Here is a 25,479-nt window from a genome sequence, read left to right on the forward strand (position 1 = left end):
AAGACGAATGAAAGGAGAACACAGACACTCCAAAAGTTATGGAGCTTGCCACACTTACTTTTTTCTGCTGCTTAGAGTAATGAGAGAGAGAAATCTCTATGAATGCTACTAGCATAGCCCAGGGTCTGACACTTGCTGAGAAAAAGTAGATGCTAACCTAGCTCGTGGCTTTTATCTTTTAAATGATCTGAATCTTGCACACTTTGTGCAACATGAATAAACTTAATGGAAGCAGCAAAGTTAAAAAGCAATATGGTAAAAAAAAAAAAAAGCCATAAAACAAGCGGATGCTGTATATTTAGAGCAACTAGGCGACTAAGAACAACATAAGGACATTCCAGAGAAAAACTCTGCTAGGACTAGGGCGGGAAGGTAGGTATTTGGAGGGGCAGAGCTCAGAAAGATCTGTTCCACAGCTCCTGCTTAAATTTAAGCAATTAGCGACAGAAGGCTAGCTATTAACTGCACAATGAAAGCGATAAAAATGCAATGATTCAGTGGCCTGAGGAGATGCAGTGAGAATGTCAAGGAAGAAGAAAAATAGAACTCACCTGCTTAACTGACCACAAAAGGAAAATGAACTCAAGTCCATTAAGACAGGGAAAACCAGAACTTTTAAATGCAAGCTAGCAGTCTGGAGAGCCAAGAAATCAGATGAGCAAGTAACTCTTTGATTATTTGTACTAATTTGCAGTTCTACAATATTTTTTTTCCTGAAATAAGGGTGCTTGAATCAATATACAATGTTTAAAACATGGGTTATCAGGCTTATACAGTGACAACACAGTACTCCTGCTTTATTTTTGTTCTTTCTCTAATAACTTCTAATCCTCTGTTTGCCTTTCTGATGACTGTTGAGCCTTGAGCCAACATTTTCAGACTTATCCCAGTGATTCCCAGAGTCCTTTCCTGCATGGCAATATCTAGCAGACTTTCCTACAGCTTAAAGGCTCTAAGAGCCTTACAAATTCAATCTGCAAAAATTCTTTCTAAAGATATTCCCCAAAAGAAACGGGAGAACTACAGTCAATTGGGTAGCTGCAAATAGCTGCTTTGCCTCTAGGGACAAAAGCTGTAGTAGCAGTGTGCTAGGGGAGCTAGCTAATAAGGAAAGGTGGGCAGTGCCTGGAAGTTTGTGCGCAACTCAACCCATAGGAAAGTTTTAGCTATTAAAGCTTTTGCAAATCTGGAGTTGGAACAGACAGCTATACGCTGCCAGATGATCCTTATAAAGAGAAAATCCTGTAGTAAAAAGGGAACTTCAGTTGCAAAACGTGTGCTCTAACGCTGCAATTCCAAGATTGGTTTAAGTCAATCTAAGTGCAGGCTACCTAAACAGCACTAGAGAGTCTACAGTTCTTCCTCCAAAGGCACTTATTTCAGAGTTAAGACATTCAAATGTGCTACTCAGAAGTCTCTTCATTAGGTATACAAATACTGAGGGTGCTGAATGACCAGGTACAATGCTGACATCAGGAGTAACTGAGGAGCCAGGGAAGAACAGACCTCTTGACTATCCCCTAGAAATTGCAGCTGTGCAAGTTATGTTTATAAGAATTATGACAGCCATGAGATTCCTACAAAGGAGACAGGCTCAAGCCTGTCCCGATAAAGCGACTCCTCACCAATCCCAGACACACTCTTGGTTCCTACTCTAATCTGTATTGCACAGCTGGGAGAAAAGGAAGGGAAAAGCTTCTGATGACGACAGAAATAAGAGAACCAAATAATTTCTGATACGACATGCTGAAAGAGAAAAGCTTGTTGACGTTTTAATTTGTTAAATTATCCCCTTTTGTGCTGCTGGAATGGGCCATTCATTTTAAACTCCATCTGGGCAATGACCAGAGCTGAAACGGAATGAGCTTGTTTATGCTTGGAAGCATTCGTGGCCACCATAGAAAAGGTCTTTTGCCTATAAAAAAAATAACAGCAGAATCACAGAGCTGCTTAAAGTTGATTGCTAAGTTAATTTGGAAGGAGCATTTGAATGGTTAGTGAGACAGCTGGAAATACAGAGGTCACTACCCAAGACCATCACTTGCAAGGGCAGATAAGATGCTAAACATAGTGGACTGAGACACTTCTTGACTGAAATAGAGATGTGGAAGATAACTGTTAGCAAGACGAATTTGAGGGGGAGCAGAGACTTGGGCATGGATCATATGTAGAAAACAGGTCACAGGTTTCTCAAAAATGAAACATCTGCTGCTTGTTACTGTCCTTCTCAGGGAAAGAAGCCTGTGTGCACTCTTTGAAATAAACACAAAGGCACCGAAAGTTGCTGACTCCCTGTTATTTCTAGCCATTTCTCCTTATACCTAGCAGAAGCAATCAGGGCCCAAGATAATAGCTATGTCTCTCAAAAAGGATTCCTGCCACAGTAAAGTGGCATCTTGCAATCCAAAGATATTTGGAGGACAAAAAGCGCTTGCATGCCTGTGAACTTAGCGTTTATCCCTACAACATTTGTTCTTTAAATCAAACCTACTAATTCACCAGCTTTCTCGCAATTCAGAGACTCCCAGCAAGCGCCCCAAAACACCACAGAGGACATATCCCTTCAGAACGTTTGGCTGACAAGAGGCTGAAAAGGCACCTCTTACCTCTACCAGAGTGACCATGCTATCTCCACAGACGTTTAGATGCTGGATGGACAGAAAGGACGTGAGACAAAAGGGGAGGTTTATTACTAACAGACCAGATAAGTTTATTGTGTTGGCTGTACGCCCGTCATTGATGTATATGGGAAAGGTGACTTGTGCTGGCACTGGACCCACTCTCTCCAAAGAATGAGGAGAACAAAACTTATGCTTCTTTTCCAAAGCACCTTTTGCTGTTGAATCCTCAAGCTGAGCTAATTGGTACGCAGAGCAGCAAGCTGAAGAACTACCTGTCCACAATGCCTGCCCTCTGAATCAAAAAGCACGTACCCCTTGCTGTCACTGCTCTCAACTGAACGTGCTGGCTGTAGGGATGGGATGTATTTGTACAGCACTACAGAAGGCTTAGCAAAAAGTAACGCTATTCTCTCGTGGGGGCAAGGAGTTGATCACCAAGACTTCCACTTTCTCTCTAAATTTCTTTTACCGTATTCCTGGATAAGTTCCTATAGGATCTATAAGGGAAATATCTCCACAGTAATTTCTGCAGTGCTTGGAGGACACCATTGTTCTACAGCCTAAAAATCCCTGTGTGAGGATTTAGTACTCCCAAGAGCCTCTTGGACATCAAACGTTTTCAAAGCTATTAGCTCTGATGGGTTTTTGAATAAGGCTCAGGGAAGCCCCTCGCTTGGAATTTCTCATAAGGAAAAAGGTAGCTCTGACCTGGCAGGATAAATATTGCTGAGGAGGAGGAGGAGGAAGAAAGCCCACACAGCCCACGTTCTCTGCAAGTGAGGAAATGAGATTTGATTTACTCCGTGATTCTGAGGTGTGTTCAATTTCAGCCTGAATTTCCACTGCATAAAATTCAGCTCGGCTGAGCAACGTCCCCATTAGAGACTGTCCAAAGCAATATAAGGCAATGCACACAATGATCTTTGAAACTGAAGGTTCAAATCCTCTGCGACTTTTTTTCCAGCATATTTTCGCATACGCAACCCATAAACCTGTGTCTTCCAAGAAGTTAGAGGAAGATGATATAAAAAAGCAATTAGATACAGTGCATACACAGCTCCTTATTGTTGCCAATTAATCAATTTGTTTTGCTCACTGGTTAATTTCCTCTTGCTACACAGCAGAGAACAACTCTGGGTCTGTTTTCCACATTTCAAAGGGATTAGATGACGAGCAGAAGTCACTCACTTACAAGGACTTAAGGGCTTCAGTTCAGAGATTAATAACTCAGCTGCTTTTTCGCCAGGTTTTAAAACCACTAATTTGTACCGCATCAGCTTGTAGTTTTATTTGCACAACTATTTTTGTTTTAATGGGAATATTAAATCCTGCTCCTCCTAAATTGATGCTGCATTGCCCTCTTGATATTATTCTCACATCTGAAGTTTTGACTATATTTAAAGAGGATTTCATGCTTGCTTAGCAAATTCCTTAAGAAACAGCACCTAATACTAATACACAGAAGTGCGTGACTTTTCCTAACTAACCAGGCACATTTGTTGAGCAGCCCACTCAGGAATTCACCATCATCAGGAGGCAGGCTGGGTGGAAGCTTTGGAGCAGATTGCTCTGCGTCTCCATCTCACATGGCAGAAAAGCTCTACAAGAACTGAGATTGCACACATTTGGTCACACGGTAACACACCGCTAAGGTGAGAAAAACCATCGGGTCCATTCCCACATTGGGTTAACAAAGAACACTTTGGTGCCACACTTTTCCTGCTGAGAAGCAAGGCACAGAAGCTGAAGGGGGGCACACCTCTGCATTTAATGGGCTCCTGATCTCACAGTTCTGAGAACCACTCACAAGGGGGAGTTTCACTGAAACAGTGCTAAAATTTAACCCCAGCACTTCTCCATCTTCATCTGTATGAATAAACCTAAGCAAGTTTGCTGGTTGAAAAATTCAGGTACTTTAAGGTGTTGGCCTTTGTTGTAAACCTACCATGGCCTGAGCGGGCCTTACTCAGGGAATACTCACTTCCATATGCTGTTTTAAGGACTGACTTGTGACTGTGCCTAGGGCTTCTGTTTGGTGCATTTTTATAAATGGTAATAAGTAGAGCTGTTCACTTGGCTTACTGGTTCTAGATGACAACTGCCAGCTACAATCAACTCAGGGAGAACAGGGGGATAGGCCTGGCAGCAGGCACAGGACACAGCATCGTAGCAGTGAGAGATGGTTGTGCATTAGGAAAGCTGTCACAGTTCTTCCTTCTCATCTCTCTAAAACATGTCAAGGGCACTAATTAACAGGATATCCAAGGCACACAAAGGCTAAGAAGAAAGAGGATGTCTCTAGTGGTCTGCTAAGGCCCAATCCCAAGATGACTATCAAGACTTCAGGAGCCCACTGAACTCTCCCAGTCTCCAAAACTGTCTGATACTCAGAATTCAAAGATCACAAGAGCTGCAGAACTGAGGGAAAAAAGGGAAATAAAGTGACCTACTTTATATTTTATCATCACATGTTGGCATTTTACGATTCCCTCCTTTTCAAAAGAGGCATAGGTAAAGGAATCCTCTCAAACATGTGCTGTCAGCAGCATGAGGGCATACAGCCCCCCACAGAAGAAACAAGGGCAGAATAAAACCCAGGCCAAATAATGTTGCCAGAACAACAATTCAATACCCAGAGAAAAGGGAACAAACAGTAGGAGCTACACAGAGTAAGAGAAGCCTGTGGTCTGAAACGCCACTCAGCACTCCCCCAGAAGGCCTTACAACCTCTACTGGGAAGCGGCACACAGCACCAGAACGGTCTGGTCACCTTTTTCCAACAGCAAGTAACAAAGGATAGGTGTGATCTTAAACACTGCACAGATAATTCCTGCAGCAGCTGTTCCCATCTCTGTAGCAAGAAAGGGAGCAGAAGAATCTGCAGTTTGCAAGCACCTGGGCCCAACCATGTAAGATAACCGGCCATGAGGTGAGCACTCCTGAGTCCGGATTCACTTTGTAAACCACAGCCCTGTCGAGAGCTGGAAAGCAAGGCTTTCTGTTAGAGTACAGGTGGGTGATTTTCCTTTCATTTTTAAAGAGGAACGCTATCAAAATAAAATCCTCCCACTCCCAAAAACAGATTTAACTTCTGAAATGTTTGCATCATTTCTCTTGAAAAAAAAAGTTCAGGATCGAACCAACCAGTCATTTTTCTTCAAGCGCCTTGACCTGACCTTTTCCAAACACATCACAGAAAAAGCTCTCCCTGACAAACGTAAGCCAAGGCCATACCAAGTTTTGAGCTCACATGAAAAGCACGGTGGCTTCAGCCCAGGTCTCCCAACAGAGCAGTTACCTCCATCCGTGTTTCATTCGGGGAAGGGCTTCTGGGTGAGGGTAAGGGACCGGGCTTTGCCTCAGGCTAACAATGCAGCTGAGACAAGACCACAAGTTGCTGGTTTGACTAAACGACTGCCTTCAGATGAGCAATTGGGACAGGCTGGTCAGCAGTCCCAGTACAGTGACTGACTTCTTTATGCTGGGAGGTTTGCTATGACATTAACTGCCCAGCCCTAGCACCGAGTCCTAGTTCTGAAACATTGACATACTAACTAATGACAGATGCACTTTTAAGACTTAAGCAGTTCTGGTATATGATCCCTCTGGGCACCACTGAGAGCAGAAAGCTCAGCAAGAATTGGATGATGTGGGAAACTGTCATCAGCTGGAGAAATTAAGTTCACATCATGTTAATATTCTCCCCTGCAAAAAGTGTGTCATACGCTCAGGTGTCTGCGAAGAAGGCTGAGATGAGGCATTACAGAAGCTTTCTTTCTGTTCTTCTGAAAAGGGGAGTTTTACCTCAGCAACAGACCTAAGTTTCCTTTCTATACCTACAAAGCAGCTTGTAGGTGGTACCGTAATTAATAGGTCCATCACTTAAAATAGAAAAGCACATCCTCATAACTGAAGTAAAAATTAAGAGTCTGTAGTGAGATGCTTCCATCAAATCGTTGGCTTTCAGAAACATTAGCTACTACTTCAAAAACTCCCAGCAAAAAAATCTGGAAGCAGAAAACAAGAGACAGACAGGCGGCCAAAGTTCCAGCATGACTACCTTGGCTCCCTCAGAAATCCCCATTTCTGCTTCTATCAGCTGGAAGATTGCTCCTGTCCTGGTGTTTCAAGATGTTACAAAAAGTAGTCAACGCAAACAAAACATGGCCTAAAAGAAGTCAATAGCATTGCTCGTCTACCTTTTTGAAGAAGGGAAATGGACAAAAAACTACAGATGTAATCATGCAAAGCTCCATCTGGACCCATGTTTGGCGTTACGTCCCATTACATAAAATTACTATTTCACTGACACCACAGGGTGACAACAACAGGTAACATTTCATGTGAGTTAGACAGATGACCGACTCCAGCAAGCTACCTATATGACACAGCTGAGCAAAGGCTAGCACCTAGGTTTGGGGAGATGTATCAGATTTCTAGCGCAGGAGAGGAATGGAAAGGGAGACCATCACTAGCCAGCTGAGCACGTTCTTCCTTTAAAAACTTGCAAGAAGGACTGCTGACAGAGAGAAATCCAAGGGTAGGCTCTGTGTAACTTCCATATTCACCTAACGATTGCTTCGTCCTGGGTTCAGGATATTAATTTTGACAGAAGCAGGAGAAGGCTGTAAAAGACAACGCAATACCTAAATGAAAAGACTGGTGTCTTAGCAAACCATTGCTCTAACTGCAAGTTTTGTGGGTACTTTCACTGCACAGATGTTGCTGAAGAAATATAACCAGTGTGAAGTTGGTAGCATTACCCAGAGAAACAGGCTCACAGTATCACCATGATATTATATCTGGCTTTTCACTGCGTCAGACATGCTCAGAGAGCTCTAGGACAGCTCAGAACATGAGCAAAGTGGCTCGCTTTGGTCTGCAAAAGATTGTGCAGGCCTTCCTGAAGTCAAAGCCCCCAAAACAAGACAGCTAACCACATTACGCCAGCTTCCTTACCTAATCCCAGATGCTAAATCACATTGCCAGAAAGATGCCATATCCTCCTCTGTCATCGCACGTCACTGCAAGTGGATGTCATCTTGGAGGTACGGCTGGTCACTAGTGGGAGAGGAGCTCACTCACACCATCACAAGCAGGAGGAGAAGCACTCACAAGAACCCCTCTGCTTCTACTGCACGTAATACACACTACAGCAGGGCCCCAACCCAGCATTTTCAGAGCAGTCAGGAAGTCCAAGAGTAAGCGTTCAACAGCATTTGGCATGTGTTTTTTACATCCACCTCAAAAACAGATGCTGTCTGCTGAATTACAATTGCTGAGGAAAATACACTTGGGAAACCAAGATGGGGTTTGTGCATAAATAAGCCTGAAGCACAAATTACCCTTAGTGGGTTCTGCACCCAGTAAGACGTCATGGCAAAGTTTCCAAGGAGGAGACTAGGGCATGGCAGGGGCTTCTGGAAACAATTGTTAGATGTCAGTCTGCAAGAAACTACCCCGTTCTCCAAACGTTAAGGATATATCCACAGAATTTCCATACTACTTCTCCTACTGCCAGAGGTCATCCCAACTAACCCATGCTATCATGGAAGAGAAAGTCTTCCCACTTTACAACTAACACTCATGCAACCGTGACAACAGTTAATGTAAATGGAGGTTGTTGGGTTGCATCAGCTTATTTCAGAAATCCTAGGCATTTTCAGACAATGGTCCAGGCTGCTTCGTTAGCTTCTTATCTGAGAGGCTGGAATATACTTTTCCTGTTAGCACTTCTTGCTGCCAAGCAGTTTTTGATGGAGAACTTAAATCCATGGTTTGGAAAAAGTGGAAGAGGAATTCCTATGAACAGGTGCTGTGCGAAAGCAAACACAAGGCTAAGAATTAATATCCTTCCACAGGCCTGCTCACACCAGCAACAAGGCAGATGCTGCTGCTGAAACAGCATGTGCTGTTAGCAAGCCTTTGCTCCCCAGGAGCCTATTTGTGCCTTAACTGAGCCACAGGGGAATCCAAGCGCCCTCTGAAAACGGCAGTGGAATTGATCCATAGCCCCAGGCACCTGGCTGATGCAGAGCCATCTTCCCCAGTGCCATCTCTGGACATCCATCCTTCCCCTGCTTGTTGTCTTTGAATGACACATCTCAGCTCCCTGAGCAACTCTGCTGTCTGCCTCAGATCTCCCACGAACACAGAAAGAGCGACACACATCAGAAATGCCTCTTTCTCCTCTATTAAGAGGTTTGCCTCTGAGCTCCCTAATGCGGACAAGCAATTTGAACTTACTGTCTTAACATCCAAATGCCAAGCGTTAGAGAGCCAAAAGAACACATCTTCCAGCTGAGCAGAGCTCTGTTCAGGTGCAGCACCTTTTGGCTCAGCAGCGTTTACTCTCCTGCTCTGGGAGGCGGGGAGACTGCAAAGCTCTATTTGCTTCCCACTTCAAAATCAGAGCAATGACCCAATTTGTCACTTTGGGGAAACAGCTGCAGCTCCAGCTAGAGGATCCAGAGGAAGAAGACAAAGGCATCATCTGTTATAGCAGGATACTATCAGGGAGAACGGCGACTAGCAATCTCTGAATTTTATTTTAGGGGTTTTATCCTAAAGAAGCCCCAGAACAAGCGTGGCTGGCAGTCACGGCACAAAGCCTGTCCCCTTTTGCAAGAGGAGAAGCTGACTCTGGGAAAGACAGACAGTGATGTGGCTATAACTGACACAGCAGGCTATAGCTGCCTCCTTTCAGGACTCCCAGGCAGAAAGACGACTGAGTGTAAGGAAGCTTAGGGTGGACCTTGGGACTAGGGTGACAAAGTACAGTGCTATAAATCCAGCTTTACAGAGAACGATGAAAGAGAAGTCTGCACAGTATCCATACACATTATGCACCTGGCAACATCCAGTGCCTATTGTTCCCGATTTCACAAGGGATTAAAAACCTCCTCAATCTCAAGTTTTACAAAATGCAAACTGAATTGCGGATTCTCACAAGCCAGCCGTTGACAGCTCCTCCTTTAATCGCAGATGTGGAAAGTTGTAATTTAATCTTTATAAATGCAGGCTGTTTTGATCATTCTGTTGCAATCCTCGGTGGATCTCTCCGCGCCCCATACAGGCGCTTAGCAGTGACGGCAATCCGTAACACTGCTTGGCACCGAGCGCAGCAGCCTTTCCCAGCACACTGCCTGGCTCCCCAAGGGCTGCAGATCAGCTGCCCTTTCACACAGGAAGAAATGGGGCTCCTGGTTTTCTCAGGGCAGCACACAGGCAGCCAAGGATGGAGTTCTGATCACAAACCTGCAGCCCCATCCTCTAGCTACCCACAGCCCCTTTTCCAGGCTTAGTTAAGTACTGCATATAAAACCACAAACTAGCAGGAATCTGGGGAGTGTTTTGTGAAACACATACACTGGGGGTGCAGGACAAGTACTGGAACATGGATGGGGAGCTTATTGCAAAGTTATTCCTCGTTCTCTTGCTCAGCACACTTCCAGCTGTGATTCAGGTTGAGCTCGTAACTCACATCCAGTGTTGCCTCTGCAGCCCAGCACAGAAACATCACTAGCTCCGAGCGACTCTACCTTTCACAGCAAGCTTCAAGAGCCTCTCAGGAAGGCGGGTGTTCTAGAAGAAGTCCCCAGCATGCAGTGGTCAGCTGGCTACAGCAGTTTTCAGGCCCTTATCAGTCCTGGTGGTACTAGTGAGAGCCAGGCAAGGATGTGAAAAAAGCCACGAGAACTGAAACGAGTCTTGCTTCAAAGTTTAACAGGCTCATTTTGTTACCAGGCTGCACTTTGATGCACTCCCTGATCTGCCCAAGGGGACAGCTCACAAAAGTAATAGGAAGCAAGATGTGCCTTAGCATTTGCAATGCACAAAGGGCAGGAAGACTCCTTTGTGCCAAGGCGAGCCAGAGTCACGCTGCCTCAGACAGAGAAGCCCAGAGCAACTGATTGTCATGAGTGGTAGCGGGCAGGATGCTGGAGAACATTTATGTCAAGCCTGCAAGAGAAAGGAATTGAAGGGCTTCTCCTATTTCTTAGCTGAGATTTCTGTGACTGAATTAGGAATATGGTTACATCTCTCCATCAGCAGGTATCTCTTTTTAAAAACAAAGCCCTTCTTTTGTCCCTCTGATGGCCTACCACACTTGTTCCCCCACTCCAATGACGTACAGTTTATTGCATTCTGCATGTTAATAAAAGCCACTACACAGCACAAAGTCACTGCTCCCAAGTTCACCTCCAGCTTCAAATCTCCTTGCAGCAAAGCTGATCAGTCCTTGAAGCCTCTTCAGACCCATTCACAGTCTGGCACACTGCATAAAGCAGTCTGAGACATCAGCAAATTGTGGGGATAATTTCTGTAGGAAACCAAAATAAAAGAAAAAAAGAGAAAGATATCTAAATCAGAGAACCCCCAACAGCCAGGCAAACTGGTAGTTTGCCACCTTCAGAAGACACAGAGGAAGTTCCACCTGGATATGAGAAAACACTTCTTTACTGTGAGGGTGACGCAGCCCTGGAACAAGTTGCCCGGAGAGGTTGTGGAGTCTCCTTCTCTGCAGATATTCAAAACCTGACTGGATGAGATGCTGTGCAAGTGGCTCTAGGTGATCCTGCTTGGCAGGGGCGTTGCACTAGATCTCCAGAGGTCCCCTTCAACCTCAACAACCTCAACCATTCTGTGATCCTATATAGATCCTATATCCCTTTAAAAAAAAAAAAGCTGGGATTCAAATTTCACCTGGTACAGCTCAGCTCTTTGGAGTTAAACAATAAAATCTGTTTCAAGCCATTAATCATGAGTAGATATCTGTAATGAGGCCACGAAACCCAGCACCCCTGCCTAATTTGCAGAGATGTTAAGACTTTAAATTAAGGCTTTGCCTTGGTGACCCCTTAAGCTGGAGTTTCAGATACCTGCTGCTGTGTACAACATAGCACCAGCAAGCTTGATAGTTTCTACCCCAAAACTCATTGCATTTTGGAAGTGAAGTATCGTTAGACCAATACCATTTTAAAGTATTTCTGGAGCCTTCACAACTTGCTGCATTAAAGTAAGAGATTAAGAAGAATTACTGTAGTAGTACTTCACACTGATGGTATTCAGCATTTTAAAAATATCAAGTACACACATGCCAACAGGCTTTTAACTCTTAACCCCACTGCCAGCAGTGCTAAAAAAGAACAAAGCACTTTGTATCTGCTAATGGTTTTGCTGCTAGTTATGGAAAACAGAATGAGTTGAATAAACTATGACGTCAATAGCTCAGGGTAAGAATACCTTTGGGCATCTAAATCCAATTGCGCCGTTTTGTGACTCTGTGCAAGTCACTGACGGAGGCTGCCTTAGCTGCAATTTGGATTAGTGCCTTGCAGCCCCACCTGGTAACAAAAAGCCGTGAGGACTGGTGGGGGGGCAAAAAAGGAGGGAGTGCGCAGAGGGACCATAGAACATAGAACAGTTGGAGTATGACCTCAAAAAACCCTTTCCCTTTCCTTGAGATTGCCTGATCAAGCTGGACTGCAGCTACCCGAGCTACAAAGGTATTACAATGTGGAATGACCCAGGTATTATACTCATTTGTCACAATTTCAAAACCAATACCGTCTTTTTGTTTTTCCATCACAATCTGTTCTGCCTGCTAGCACTTTCCATCTGCAGTTACCAGACTAATACACGCAGTACAGGTGTTCACAACTGTCTTTCACTCTGAACTCGACGCCACCTCCCAACCTGAGGTACCGAGTGTCCCTGCTGTGGATGTGAAGAAAGAAGGACTTGTATTAGAAAAAGCACATAAATGTTCCTGACTATAGGAAGCATCATCAGTCCTGTGCCTGTCATCTCAAATACAGGACCCTTATAGAGGAGATCGTAGTGAGAACAAGTACCAAGGAGAAAAAGAGATGTCAGTGAGCAATTTTGCTACCTCACTCTCCAGCAAATTGGCACAAGACTTTCTTGGCATGCAAGGCACCATGAGACATTCCTGCTCTGAGGTGACTTCACCTACAAAAAAAGTACCAGGTCCCTCTCCTTCTACAGAAAAACTATGCTACATCAACATCGGGCAAAGATCTGCCTCCTTAAACACAGCTCATCTTTCACATCCAGAAGAGGCAGATGTGAGGCCCCGTCCAGCCCACTCACATCTTGCGTCTTCAGCCTGTTTGTCTGCATTTGTCCTTCTGGAGCAAATTCTCTGTTGCTGTTTTCTCGCCACCTTGACCTGCTTCTCTGCAATGGCTCCCGATGCGTTTTCCAGCAGAAGCATTTCAAATCAGATATAGCACGGAGGAAGTCTGCTGCCTGTAATGTATTAAGTACGAGGCAGCCCAGTCATCTGGAGAGTACAGATAAGCCTACGAATTCCTATCACAGAAGCCTATTCTGCCCTTTGACTCGAGAGGGGACCCAAGCATCTTTGAAGACCTGTGAGTAATCGTTTACTTGGAAGAGCTAAATCTACACAGGATTGGCCCTTCACTGCCAATCTTTTTGACTGTGCAGCATCCTTCATCTCCTTAAAGGACACGCAGACAGAAGCCAGAAGTGCTGAGAGGGAGAATGCCACATAAACAAAAAATTAATACTGAAGTCAGGTTTAACAAATCAGCAAGCGAAGGGAAGGGGCCAATAACTGGCTAAGACATTTTGTGCTTCACGGTGAGGGACTACAACAAGGTCAAAATAGCTAACAACTGGGAACGATTAGGAGTTTGCTTTGGCAAGCAGACCCTTTGCAGATAGGCACTAGCAGGGCTGGCATGGTGTTTCTACCTTGAGGTGGATCAAAGTCAAACCCCTGGCATCAGCTCGCTCCTGGGAATCTCCCACCCTCTGCTCAAGAGGGTATGGAAAGAAAAAGGCCTTCTTCCCAGTATTTCTGATCCAAAAACTGAATAAACCACAAAATAGTCAGCAAAGCAGTACCACGAAGTCTTGGGAATATATTTGTCTAGAGCACAGATGGGTGCAGTCAAACTACAATTCCTGGAGATCTACAGGACTGAAAATGTGCAGTGGTAGGAGCTCATTAACAACCTATCCTCAGAACAGTCCCGTGTCTGTAATTTTCAAGGGTCTATGAAACCCCTCAGCATGTAATAATGTTAACATTAATGCTTATAAATAAAAAAAGAGAAAGCACTTAAATGACAGACTGAGAATGGTAATAAATGGACATCGGTGATTAACGAGGTAATAAAATCTTCAATAGGATTAGGAAAAGAACAAGATGGAGCAAAACCTCTTTCAGCTGATTACTTAGCTACTTTTAAGGATATTAAAAATACAATTAAAAAGTTAATCTAATACATGAGCAGGGTGCCAGAACAGTCAGGACACAGCAAGTTTCGTACAAGTTCAAGTATGAGCCTGTGAGCTCCGTAGGTTCCAGTGAACTGGAAGCAACTCAGAGCATCTGGAAAATCCCCCTCTGGTAGAGGAATGTCAAGCCATGCCTGCTTGATTAATGAGAGATTCTCAGATACCACAGAGGAGTACAAGCAGCCATATGAAAATCCAGCCAAAGATGAGTTTCTTGGCTCAGAAAGAAAACTTCATTAAAAGAAAAGTTTGGTCCTCATAATTGCAAAAACAAGCGTTCTTAATTGCAAAAACAAGTGTTGTCAGGGAAAGAAGTGTTAGTCTCCTGAAACTAGCCAAATAACTCAAAGGAGCAAATGACCAGTCCCAAATGCAGTGGATACACAAGTTGTACAATTACATTTTAAATATGGGCATTAAATGTTTCTATGTGGTACACTTCAGAAAACAGGACTAGAAAGAAGGACGGATTTTGTGTAGAAAATATTTACAGAGAGAAGAGGGAAGGGGAATCAAACGAATACAGACAGAAAGACGAAAGGGAGAGCTGGAATGAAAAAAAAAAGAGACTGCAATGGCCAAAAGGTGAGCTTGACCCTCCCACCCTGTGCCGAACCACTAACACTGCAAGGAAACAATGAAATCAGTTTGTTGAACAAGCCTGACCCTGACCCCAACCACCTACCTCTACTAGTCACGTACTTCCCACGTGGGCTTTCTGGAGGGGAAACCAGAGCCCCAAACCCAGGTCTGAGATCACTGGCCAGCTAGATGTAGAGGTGAGTCTTCTGTCACTCTGCTGCTGGTGCAGCAAATTGCAGAGAGCTGACTAACCACCCTCCCTGAGACCACACAGTCCCTCTCCAGTGACATCTCCGTTATTCCTCTGCAGTTCACCGGGGCCTATTATTGTTTTGCTTTGTTTGATGTTCTCCCTACATCGAGAGAGCTCATGAAGGGAGAAAAGAAGAGGAGAAATATGTCTTTCAACTTCCTAATCATCTTCCTCAAAATGCTCCGTGCATCAGCACTGATTTCATTATCTGCCTGCTGCTACAGATTTTATTTAAAGTATAACACAGGGAAGAAAGGATTTAACTTGACCTCCCTGAACTGCTGGGGGATGAAAACTACGCAGAGCTGACAGTGAAAAGCTCGTTTCCTTTTGCAGTCTAACCTAAACACTACGCAGAATTCCTCTCTACCCAAGTTCCCATTTAAATTGGGCTATCAAAGGCTTTTCTTTTTTTAGAGGCCTGGGTCGATGCAATCAGTATATCATCAATGAACAAGGATTTATAACAGGAGCCATCACAAAGCATAGCTGGGGGTACAGGGACTCTCAGAGGCAGAACAATACAGAAAAATTGAGTAAATTAAAACCAGTGTTCTTCTAGCCAGCTATATTAAGAAGAGAATAAAAAAGCAGTAGGGTCTGTATTTTTTTCCACCACATTAGTACAGCATTCAACCTGAGACTTTGGGGTTTTACTCGTTTCAGATCAAGTACAATAATAAATGGAAAGGTTAGTGGGAAGCATAGGAGGATATCAGCAAGTAATGATGAAAAGTATCCTGGACAGGGGATGAAAGAGAGGGAGAAAGACTAGTTGTAGAGTAAGATGTGGTCAGGACCTTTTAACAGACACAAGCACAAGGACCCCATCAGTGGAAGCAGCTATCCAAGGCGACTCCAAGGAGGTCTGTCCTAGACTGCTTACACGACTTCTGCTCCAGAAGGTCCACGGGTGCTGACACACCTGTGTCTTGCCCAAGTGGCGTGGCAACTCTGTATTTTCTCTACCACAAGCTCCTGTAGTCATTCACCTCTCCAAGAGTGATTAACATACAATCCAAATATTTTATTTTGGGAAATAGGCCACCTCTTCCCTTCCCGAGACCATGCACAGCAGCCTATTTTCAAGAAGCCACATTTCCACATTTACGCAATACAGGTAGGACATGAAGAGAGGAAACCAGGCCAAATTAAGGAAGGGAAACATAACCCTATCACCTTCTTTATTTAAACCTCCTCTCTTCCGAAAATCCACCTAAAACAACTGTTCAGGACACTGAATTCTATTATCCTAGAACATTTCCACCAACTGTTGCTCAAGTTCTAATTGCCTGATACGACAGCAAATGTCCAACACCTCTTTGACAAGTAAATTCAGTGCCAAAAGCTTCCTGTCTCCTTCTAAACACCAGGATTCTCAGTCTCTAACCACACTTGCTGACAGTGCTGCATACTTTCATCATTTTAACCTTTCCTCCTGCATTTGCGGGACCAAGGTGTCTGCATGTGATAGTAAAATCACTTAAGGCCTTGTTTGTCCTCCTCTCACCCATACCTGAACAAGGAACAAGAGTTCTACCTCCACCCCTCATGCTACTGCACATCGTCAGCCCCGCTGAGCACAAGGTACTCTGAAATACCTGTATTCCAGAGGTCAAAGCGAAAAGAGAGGTTGTCATACGCCTGGCTTACCTGATCCTCGGAGAGCTGCGATATGTGATTCACTGCAGCGTAAGACTCTATCTTCGGGTTGAAGTGATTGATGATGGCTCTGAAACAAAGAAGGGAAATTTTCACAGGTCTCTGGAACAGCGTAGGGATGCAGCAGAAACTCCTCGTCAACCTGAGCCAGTGCACTTGGAGCCACAGTCCTCCAAGAAGCCCTCGACACACGATACTGCTTGCTCCGCTGAAGGTAAACTCCCCACTGAGAGCCCTGTGCTGATTCAGTCACACGCTCATTGGAAAATGCGAACGCAGGCACTGCCCTGTGCGTGGGTCCGTTTGTCCCAGCACATACAGGGCTGGGCTCGTGGCTCTGGCAAGGGGAGTCACTGCCTGCTGGGACCAGCCGGCAAACTGCCCAGTTCCAGCAAAGAGACAGCAACACCGGACATCGCTGCCCCATCCTGCTCGGGAACTTTCTCTCTTGATCCTGTCCAAAACTGGCATTGCCTCATGTCTTGCTCTACGTAAACTTACTGCCTGAAGTGTTGGAGCTGGTGGCTTTTTGCTGTTGATTTCTACTCTGCTTTGAAGTGCTGTAGTCAGCTCGTACTTGTGGTCATCCATCACTGCAGCCACTACTTTGATTACCACAATGACTTCAGACCTCAGTCCCAATTTAGGTCACGAGCAATAACTCATGCCAGTGTCCCAAACACAGCAGCAGAATGCTGATCAGTCCCACTCCTCTGCCTTGCATCTCCGACTGCAGCAACGTACCACCCCAATTCCCTTCCAGGTGGATCTAGAGGCAGGTGGGAGAAATCCAAATGAAAAGTAAAATATGAAAAAAATAAATAAATCCATCTGCAGCGAGAACATTTCCTCAGACTCCCCTCTGCTTTTCAGGTGCATCTGAGAAGACAAACGGCAAGACTTGCAAGCCTCCCCATGCTAGGTTTTGCAACTGGCCTGGCTGGGACTTTACTCGTGAGACCCAGCGCCAAGGTAAAGGCTCGTGATGGGAACAGCCCACATCGGCGCTCAGCACAGATGTGTGCTGATGGTGCCTGGAGAACACTTGCCTGGCCAAATTACATCGCAGCAGCAGTCAGAGCTTTCGCTCTCATGTTCATCAGCATGAAAATTCACTCCAGCTCCCTCTGTTGCACTCTAATGGGTTCCCTCCTCCCCACTCCTCCCCCTGCCAGAAAGGCTTTCAGCTACTTTCTCAAAACCTCATCAGAGCTAAGAGCTGGTGACTGAGCTCAGGAGTAAGTGATGTTGGAGCTGGGTGGATATTTAGAGCTGGTGGAAAGAAAACCAGCCTGGAAGCATCCTCACCTCTCCAAATACACAGATAAAGATTAACGGGCGGGGGGAATAAGGAGGGGAGGATGAAAGGAGGGAAAATAAAAGCAACAACAGAACATGCAGGTTCCTTGCAGCATTCCCAGCCGCACATATTATCAACACAACAAGTCTAGTCCATGCACAGGGCAGACACCCCCTGTGGCTACTCCTACAGCACCAGGACATGCTCAGCACAGGGGGGTCTCTGTTGCCTCGCTTGCCTTGGCAGTTACATCAGTAAAACCAACCCAGGAGGGCCCCTGCCAAGCTCCCCGTACCCTTCCTCCCTCCAGAGGAGGGCAAGGAGGCAGGTAGAGACGTTCCCAGCCTCTTCCTGTCTCAATTTGACAAGAAAAGCAGCTCCTGGGAGTCACAACCACACTCTCCATTACCCAGCCTCGTGAACGCTGTGGCTTTCAAGTTGCATGTTTCACGCCTGGCTGGAGTCACATTTATACTCCTACAGGACACACTACAATCTATTGGGAAAAAAAAAAAAAATGGGAACACAGACTTAAAACAACTTAACTTCTGGCTTGACAGAAGGTTTGGCAGCTCAGCGGGGTTCAGTGCACTCACACGGTTCCAACATTTACCAGGGAACAGATTTAGCATTCATTTGTATCCAACTGCTGTGAAGCACTCCAACACGGGCCGCCTGCTCCCAAGTCCCTGCTCGGATGTGAGCTAGCGGAGCGGCACCTGCAATCACAGCTGGGACTCGCCCAGGGAAAGCAAAGCCAGCAGCCAGCGCAGTAAGAATCAACAGACATTGAAGAGGAGAAGGAATTCAAGCCTCCTTCCTCTTTTCCCTAAAGGCAAATGGACAACTCCTCAGCAACTAGAGGAAGACGTTGAGCCATTTAATTTGTTTCTCCTTTGCTGAGAACACCTTCCCAAGGCGACTTTCTGCAGAGCTGTTTTCCCGAACTTGCAGGCTGCCTGGGGAAGAGGAGCATGAAGGGATTCAGCCCTGGCTCTGTGCAGCCAGGTTCTCACCGCCGAGCACACCCTACCGAGGCCAGGCTCCGCGCATGGCACAGCTCCTCACACCTGCTACGAGAAATGCCATCCTTACCCAGCCCCTGCAGCAACGGGGCCGTTCTGCACCAACGACTCGGATATGCCTCCGCTACTCCTCCGGCTTTTGAAACCCACGCTGTCCCTGGGGCACACTCTGAGGCAACTGGCCCCCTGGGCTGCCGAGAACCAGCTGGAATTTCACTTTACATAAGCTGCTGCTCCACAGGCGTGTGCTGCTGGAAACAACGGGGGACTGTAGCTTTTAAGCACAGTCTCCCCCTTACGGACAATAGAACAGCGGCTTTGCTGTCATTAGTTCACACGCCAGCATGTAACAGCTGAGCCTTGGCAGCATTTTATTTTTATACTGCGATTGCCTTGATTATTGGGATATCAGCCAGTACACGGTACCTTTGGGGAGAGGGAAAGGAGTGGTTAAAGCTCTTCTAAAAGGTTTCTGATGGGCTGTGCGCTGAGATTTTTGTATCGACCATGAAGGAAAAAAAGAAAAGCCTTGTTTGGCGTTTGTGGAACACGAGCATCTTCAACACGTCTGAACAGCAAGGAAATGGTAAAACGTCAGCTGAAAGACAAAACATTGCAGTGCCTCAACTAGTCTTTGCCAGCATACACACTTATTTCCACACCGCAAAGTCTCCTGGAGGGGCTGGCTGCCATTTGTCATACAAATTTCAAAGTGCTTTTGGGACATCAATTTCTAGGGACCAGAAATCTCAGCAGTTCTGGAGAGGTGTCACTTTAAAAAACACTACCTCCTCCGACAGGTTCACACTTCAGCAACCTACTAGCAACAGAGGAGACTGTCACTGGACAAGGGAAGGAATTTTAACAGGCGGAAGGTGAAACAATGGTTCAGGAGCCATAAAAACCCAGTGGTTTGCCTCGAGGTCGACGCTTAGTGCTCTGAGGTGCACCACAAGTGATCTCCACTTTCTTTATTCCTTGATCTCCCAGTGAGAATCGTTCGCACAACAGCCGTGCCAGTGCTCTCACAAAAACACATCCTCATCACTTCATGCAACTCGTAGGGAGCAAGCTACCTAGATACCATGGTGCCAGAAGGCATGCAGAGACACAAATGAACCTGTATTTTTTTTTAAGGCTGTACAACATAGGACACTTACATTTATTTATATATACATTACGTATTTACTTTCTGCATTTATTTCTTCGGAAAGAAGGGAAGGATTGCAGGAAAAAATACGAAGTGTTCTGCCCTGATTTCGGAACCTAAATGCCAATGAATCATTCGTTTGCACTAGTTGGATTAATCACGTTATTAGACGGTACAAGTGGGTCCCACTGTCACTATAAAAATACATTGGTAGGAAGCCCCTGTTCCAAAGAGCTACTGGTCTCAAAGAGACCAGTAAGAGGAGAGGGAAAGCTCAGAAACAGAGCAAGAAATGCAGTGGCAAAGAAAACGTAATGGCACAGTTTTTACTGGGGATCATGAAATATTTCAGTTAGAAATAAAGTCAGGTTTAAAAACAAGAAAAAAGAATACTGAAGGAAGAAGCACAAACAGGTAAAAAGGAGATAGATAGGATCAAGGAAAGCAGAGGTGAAAAGACTGCAGGACAGAGATGACCAGAGCAATATCAGCCGAGCACAGGGCAGCCTGTCCCCAGCAAATGACGAAACTCTGACAACCAAAGGCTTCTGCTTTGGCTGCTTGAGACAGCTACAACTGGCCACTCTTGAACTGACTGCTAGCAGCCTTTTCTCCATCAAAAATCTATGGGTTGGAAGGTGAGAAGTGGGGGAACCATCATGTGGGCCTTTTTTTTTTTTTCTTCCTCAAGAAACGGGGACATTTCCGACTGCAGCTCTCACCCTGAGGTACAGTGTAAGAAGATACACCTCCAGTGAGCTGCATTCTCACCCCTCACTGTCTTCACTCCAACAGGGCTTGCTTTTGCACTGGCAACAGCAGCTCTCCAGCCAGTAAAACATTAAAAATTGTTGGTCTGCCTGGTGTCACTCCTCAATAAGCAGAAACAACCAGTGCTGCCCTTCAGAGGGGCTCAGGGTAAAAACACTGAGAAACAAGTTGTGAAGATGCAGTGTGTGCTGATAGCAATGGGCTCCTGTGAAAACTGATGTGACATGCATGGAAAGAAGAGATTTAATTGATTCCTCAATCTGATTTGCCACTAGTTGTAACAACACACGTGGGAAGCGAAGCACACCAGCACCACTAAGCCACTGGTCCCCAACTCCGAGCATCTTCTAGTCCACGTGCACCCACAGTGGCAAGCAACAGCACCCTGCCCGCCTTCACCTCGTGACAAGCTGGCCTGGGTCCAATGTGCAGGGAAAGCAAAATCACTATGCTCAGGCAGGCAGTGCTTCTGCACGTCTTCTCTGACCTCCAAACTCTCCCCATCAAGCTATTGCAGATGAGCTGTCTAATACCCACTCCTGCCTGACGGCAGCTACATTTCCAGAGTCCCACAAGACAACGCTGTCCTGTCATCCTGAGCAGTGAAATTAAGCACCCGAGAGGTGCTGGAAAGTAGGCTAAGGGAAGACCAGAGAGGTTGCGAAGCTCATTTTGGAGATGGAAGCGCTGAGCTTTCATTCACTGCACGAACCTGGTTTTTGCTCCTGCTTTGCTGGCCCAGTATGCAGAGCCTGTCATAAAGCATTCTCATGTACACCTAAATGTTCCTTGTACAATAAAGGTAACACCACAAGCTCATTTCTTCCTGCATCCTGTTACAGTGGAAAAGAGAAGCAGCAACACTTGGGTGGTAAAGAAATCAAGGGTGAATTTATATCCATTTACACCCACCTGTCTTCACAACCGAAGGCTCATGGCAGCACAGTGCACGGGGCAGTAAAGCAGAATGCAGGGCAAAGGCAGCCAGTTAACTTGTCCTCTGCAATAAAAACCGACTGCTTCTGAGATGGACAAAAACTCCAGCGTGCACTAAGCTCGTACTACCACGATGAGGGCTGGGAAGAGGCAGAAGCAGGAAGGGGCATAACAGTCTTCTGTAACACTCCACTTTATAAAGCTGCTTCACTACAAAAGGGAGACCCAAGATACAGTGGTTATTGTTCAGGAACAGGAATCAAGAAACAACCAATTTCTTTCAGACTTGCAAAGACAGATCCCTCACCCTCTTACGTGCCTTAGCTTCTCCCCGTATGAAATGTATGACCAATCACCTCCACAAGATGACAAGGGCTCAGTGTTTTACTATGCAATACGCTGCAAACTGCTCAGGCACACGGCAGCAAGTAAATTACACCCAGAGACCAAAACGAAGCAACCCCTTATCCTCTTGCCCTGTTCATGCCATCGAGACCACGGTTGCCGGAGACCTGTGCAACATCTCCCAGCCACAAGCCCGCCTTCCTGCAGCGAGCTGCGGCTCAGCAAGCTGCTGTTTGGGGCAAGGATCCTGCTGGCACTGCTCTCTCATGCACTCCCAGCACCCAAGGCAGTAAAACCCCATCTGTTCAGTGCCTGCAACAATTAGATTGAGTTACTCGGTACGTACAGCTCCACCTGGCAAGAGGTGAAACGGCTTAGATTATTTTATCATGTGTCTATGAGGCATCGCTATAAAGTCCACATACCTGCCGTACGTAAGCTGTGTGCGCCAATTAAACCCAAGCAAACCCCCTGGAATGGTTCACTAAGTTCTTCCTTCTGCTGCAGTTTAACTCCAGTCTGTTAAATTTCTTCTGCTCCTACACTTTAATGAGTACTGACATTAAGCTGAAAGTCCACAACTCACAGGGGGAGGCATCTTCCAGACACAATAACAAACCATGGGGAAGAATCCAAGACAAAAGAATATTTTAGTCAAAAGCAGTTACTTTACAGTTTACAGAAAACATCTGAGTCAGCACTTCTGTAATTTCACAGCAAGAATAAGCCCACTACACCTATTCAATTCTGCCATACTGCAACCTATTGATTGTGATGACAGGCTCTGTGGTAGAGGGAGATGCATGGTCTATTTATTTAATAAGGAGGGGACTCAAGAGTGCACACTTGCCAGCTGAGCTTCTAGCAGTTCCCTGCATTGTTTTACCAAGCCCTGTTCTGCAAGGAAAGGAGCAGAGGATGTGCTTTTTGACCCCGCATGCAGCTCTGCGGTGCATCTTTCCACTGCTTGCTGGATACTAACCTGATATCCTTAGAGCAGGACGTGCTGACTTCCTCTTCTTACAGTTCACACCCATACATCTAAGCCAAGCAAATCAAATACCCGCATCCTCACGCTTAAACCACTTCTGCTTTGGCTTCTTTTCTAAGGAAGTCTTCATGGGTGAGCAGATAACTCTTTCGGGACGGTTGTGGTGCCTCACTAGGAAACACAACTCAGGGAATTTATCAAGTCCTATTTCTGCAGACAGTGCACTGCTAGAATCATTCTTGCAAGACTCTCCCAGGTGTACTCACAGCTCAGTCATAGCCTAGATGCATTTCTGTTCCCTTTTCCAAATAAACAGGCATCAGAATTCCTAAGTATACATAACCAATGGCACTGCTAGTTCACACGAATAACAAAGTAGAAAATACTGCCTACAAATTGGGAGTGAAGAAGTGTCCACTGAAGTACAGGGCACTAACCGGATCTGTGCTCCCACCCCTCTGCTGCTCTGTCACTGACTGGTCTTCTACAACAAAGCTATGACTTGGTAAGCAATAAATTTGTCTTGATCATATCATTTATAAGAGAAATCAAATGACACGATATGACACATTTCGTTGCTCTGAAACAACTGGCTACCAGTGATGAGACTACGGTGATTTCTTACTTTGACCAAAGTAAGGGCATTAAAAACTAATCCCCCATTACTCCTGAATTCCCAAGAGCAGAACTCAGCTTACACCAGCTCACCCCTATGAGCAGAACTGGTGCTGTTTGACAGAATACAGAAACTTCAGAATCATAAAAACAGTCCTCTGGTCTTAGGCTGCTGGGCACTGACACAGTCTAGCAGCATGGTCAAGACGTGAGAGCTGCCCACGCCAGGCTGGACTGATTGCCACTGTACGGGATGTTTAAGCATAAACAGCACAATGTCTATTCTTCCACAGTTGTCTTGCCAATTTTGAATTTTCAACCAAATTCTAAAATAAGAAGGTTTCTAAAGAGAGCTCCTCAATATATGCTTTTAGAAGGTGCCTTCTTCCCTAGGGCTCTGGTCCTGCCTCAGTATCTGCATAAATTCATAACAAATAATATTAATATAGAAGTGCCTTTTTCAGATTCTAATCAACCTTTTCTGCAGCACGTCCCCCAGTCCTCATATCTCATTATATATATACCCATTTGTTCAGACAAAATTCCTCAGATGTGCCAAGCAAGCAGAAAATACAGTCCATGAACCAAGTAAGTGGTTGGTCTTAGTATTTAAGCAGCCTTTGACGTAAACAACGCAATAATCTGTAGTAGCTAGCTGGTTTAGAGGAATGAAAAATAACATCTCAATACCATGTAGAGTCCTTCAGCCATAATCCCCTCCTGTATAATGCAACCTGCTCTCCAAAACAGAGAACAAGATATGAAAAAATGAAGAAACGGTTAAGTCCAGGACAAGATATGAAGAAACAGATAAGACCAGAAGGTAGAAAAAAAAATCAGTCCAGAAGGTGAAAAGAAAAAAAGAAGGGTGATTTTCACAGTGATTTATCAGACAGATTTGCAGAGCCACGTTCTCTGGCGAGGACCACAAGGAAAGAACTTTTGGCAAATATTTATTCTCAACAACCACTATAAGTGGGTCAGCATCTACCCGTTGGTTTATAATTCACACTGCAGACTTCCATCCAAGCCTCCCGAGACACAATACATTACAGAACCTCAAACGGGATAAAAGCAATTTAAAATATTTCAGTTTTACATCCATTAGTAACTTAATTACTATTTTATCACAGGGTGCTTAACTTTAAGGAGAGCAGAAAACCTGGCTTATTGGATGCTGAGTTCCGTGCCAAACACCACGTGGACTGTGTGCACTGCCTTCCAAACATAGCAAAGAGTGAGATTCCAGGAGTTTATAAATCGTCCCACTGGGACCTTTTGAAGCTCTCTGAGAAAGGCAATGGGTATAGCTGCTAGTCTAATTAACTTAGTGAACACTCGCCATCAGCCTCATACTATCTAGACAATGTGGAAATGACCCTTACTACCCCATCATGTCAGGTGCAAGCCTGCTGGTATTGCAGGTGGCCCTGCACACCCTGTTTGCACACTGGAAACAAGACAGAAATCTCTCTTTAGGTCACATAATATAACTTTATTCTACTGACTCACCGTAAAAACCGTGCCTGCGACAGAAGTCCCAGAGGGAAAGGAAGGCACTGAAGCGTCACTGTTTGTCTGGATCGAATAACAGGCTAGAACAATGCAATCTAGTTGTGAAGTAGCTGGGATATCAAATCACAGCGAGGGAAAGAGGAACATTGCCTAAGCAAGAATCAGCTACAGTCAAGCCTACGTCACAAAGAAAATGAAGTCGAGTTCCACAATGATATTTAATTAACTTAATTACAGTAAGTGTCACTACGGCTGCACCTGCACAGCCATATAATAATCTAAACAGAGTTCACAACCTTAACCACTCAGACACTACCTGCTACCACACAGACCGAAACCCGTAATTTACAATCCATTCCTCTGAAAACACAAGATGCTGTAAACCTCCCAGTATTTTCTCACCAGGCACATGCAAATG

The 25,479-nt window shown here is 45.2% G+C and overlaps 1 protein-coding gene across 6 annotated transcripts in view; it reads right to left on the minus strand.

Annotated features, from left to right (window-relative positions):
• ARMH3 (armadillo like helical domain containing 3) overlaps window positions 1-25,479 on the minus strand; it is a 123,037-nt gene that overhangs the window by 16,121 nt on the left and 81,437 nt on the right. For all 6 annotated transcript variants that reach the window (XM_035547566.1, XM_050711791.1, XM_050711792.1 and 3 more), the window contains one exon: window positions 16,405-16,483. In XM_035547566.1, the coding sequence (XP_035403459.1) occupies window positions 16,405-16,483 (79 nt within the window). The remainder of the gene's footprint in view (window positions 1-16,404; window positions 16,484-25,479) is intronic.

Source organism: Cygnus atratus, chromosome 7, assembly GCF_013377495.2.
Source record: "Cygnus atratus isolate AKBS03 ecotype Queensland, Australia chromosome 7, CAtr_DNAZoo_HiC_assembly, whole genome shotgun sequence".
Lineage (NCBI taxonomy): Eukaryota > Metazoa > Chordata > Aves > Anseriformes > Anatidae > Cygnus > Cygnus atratus.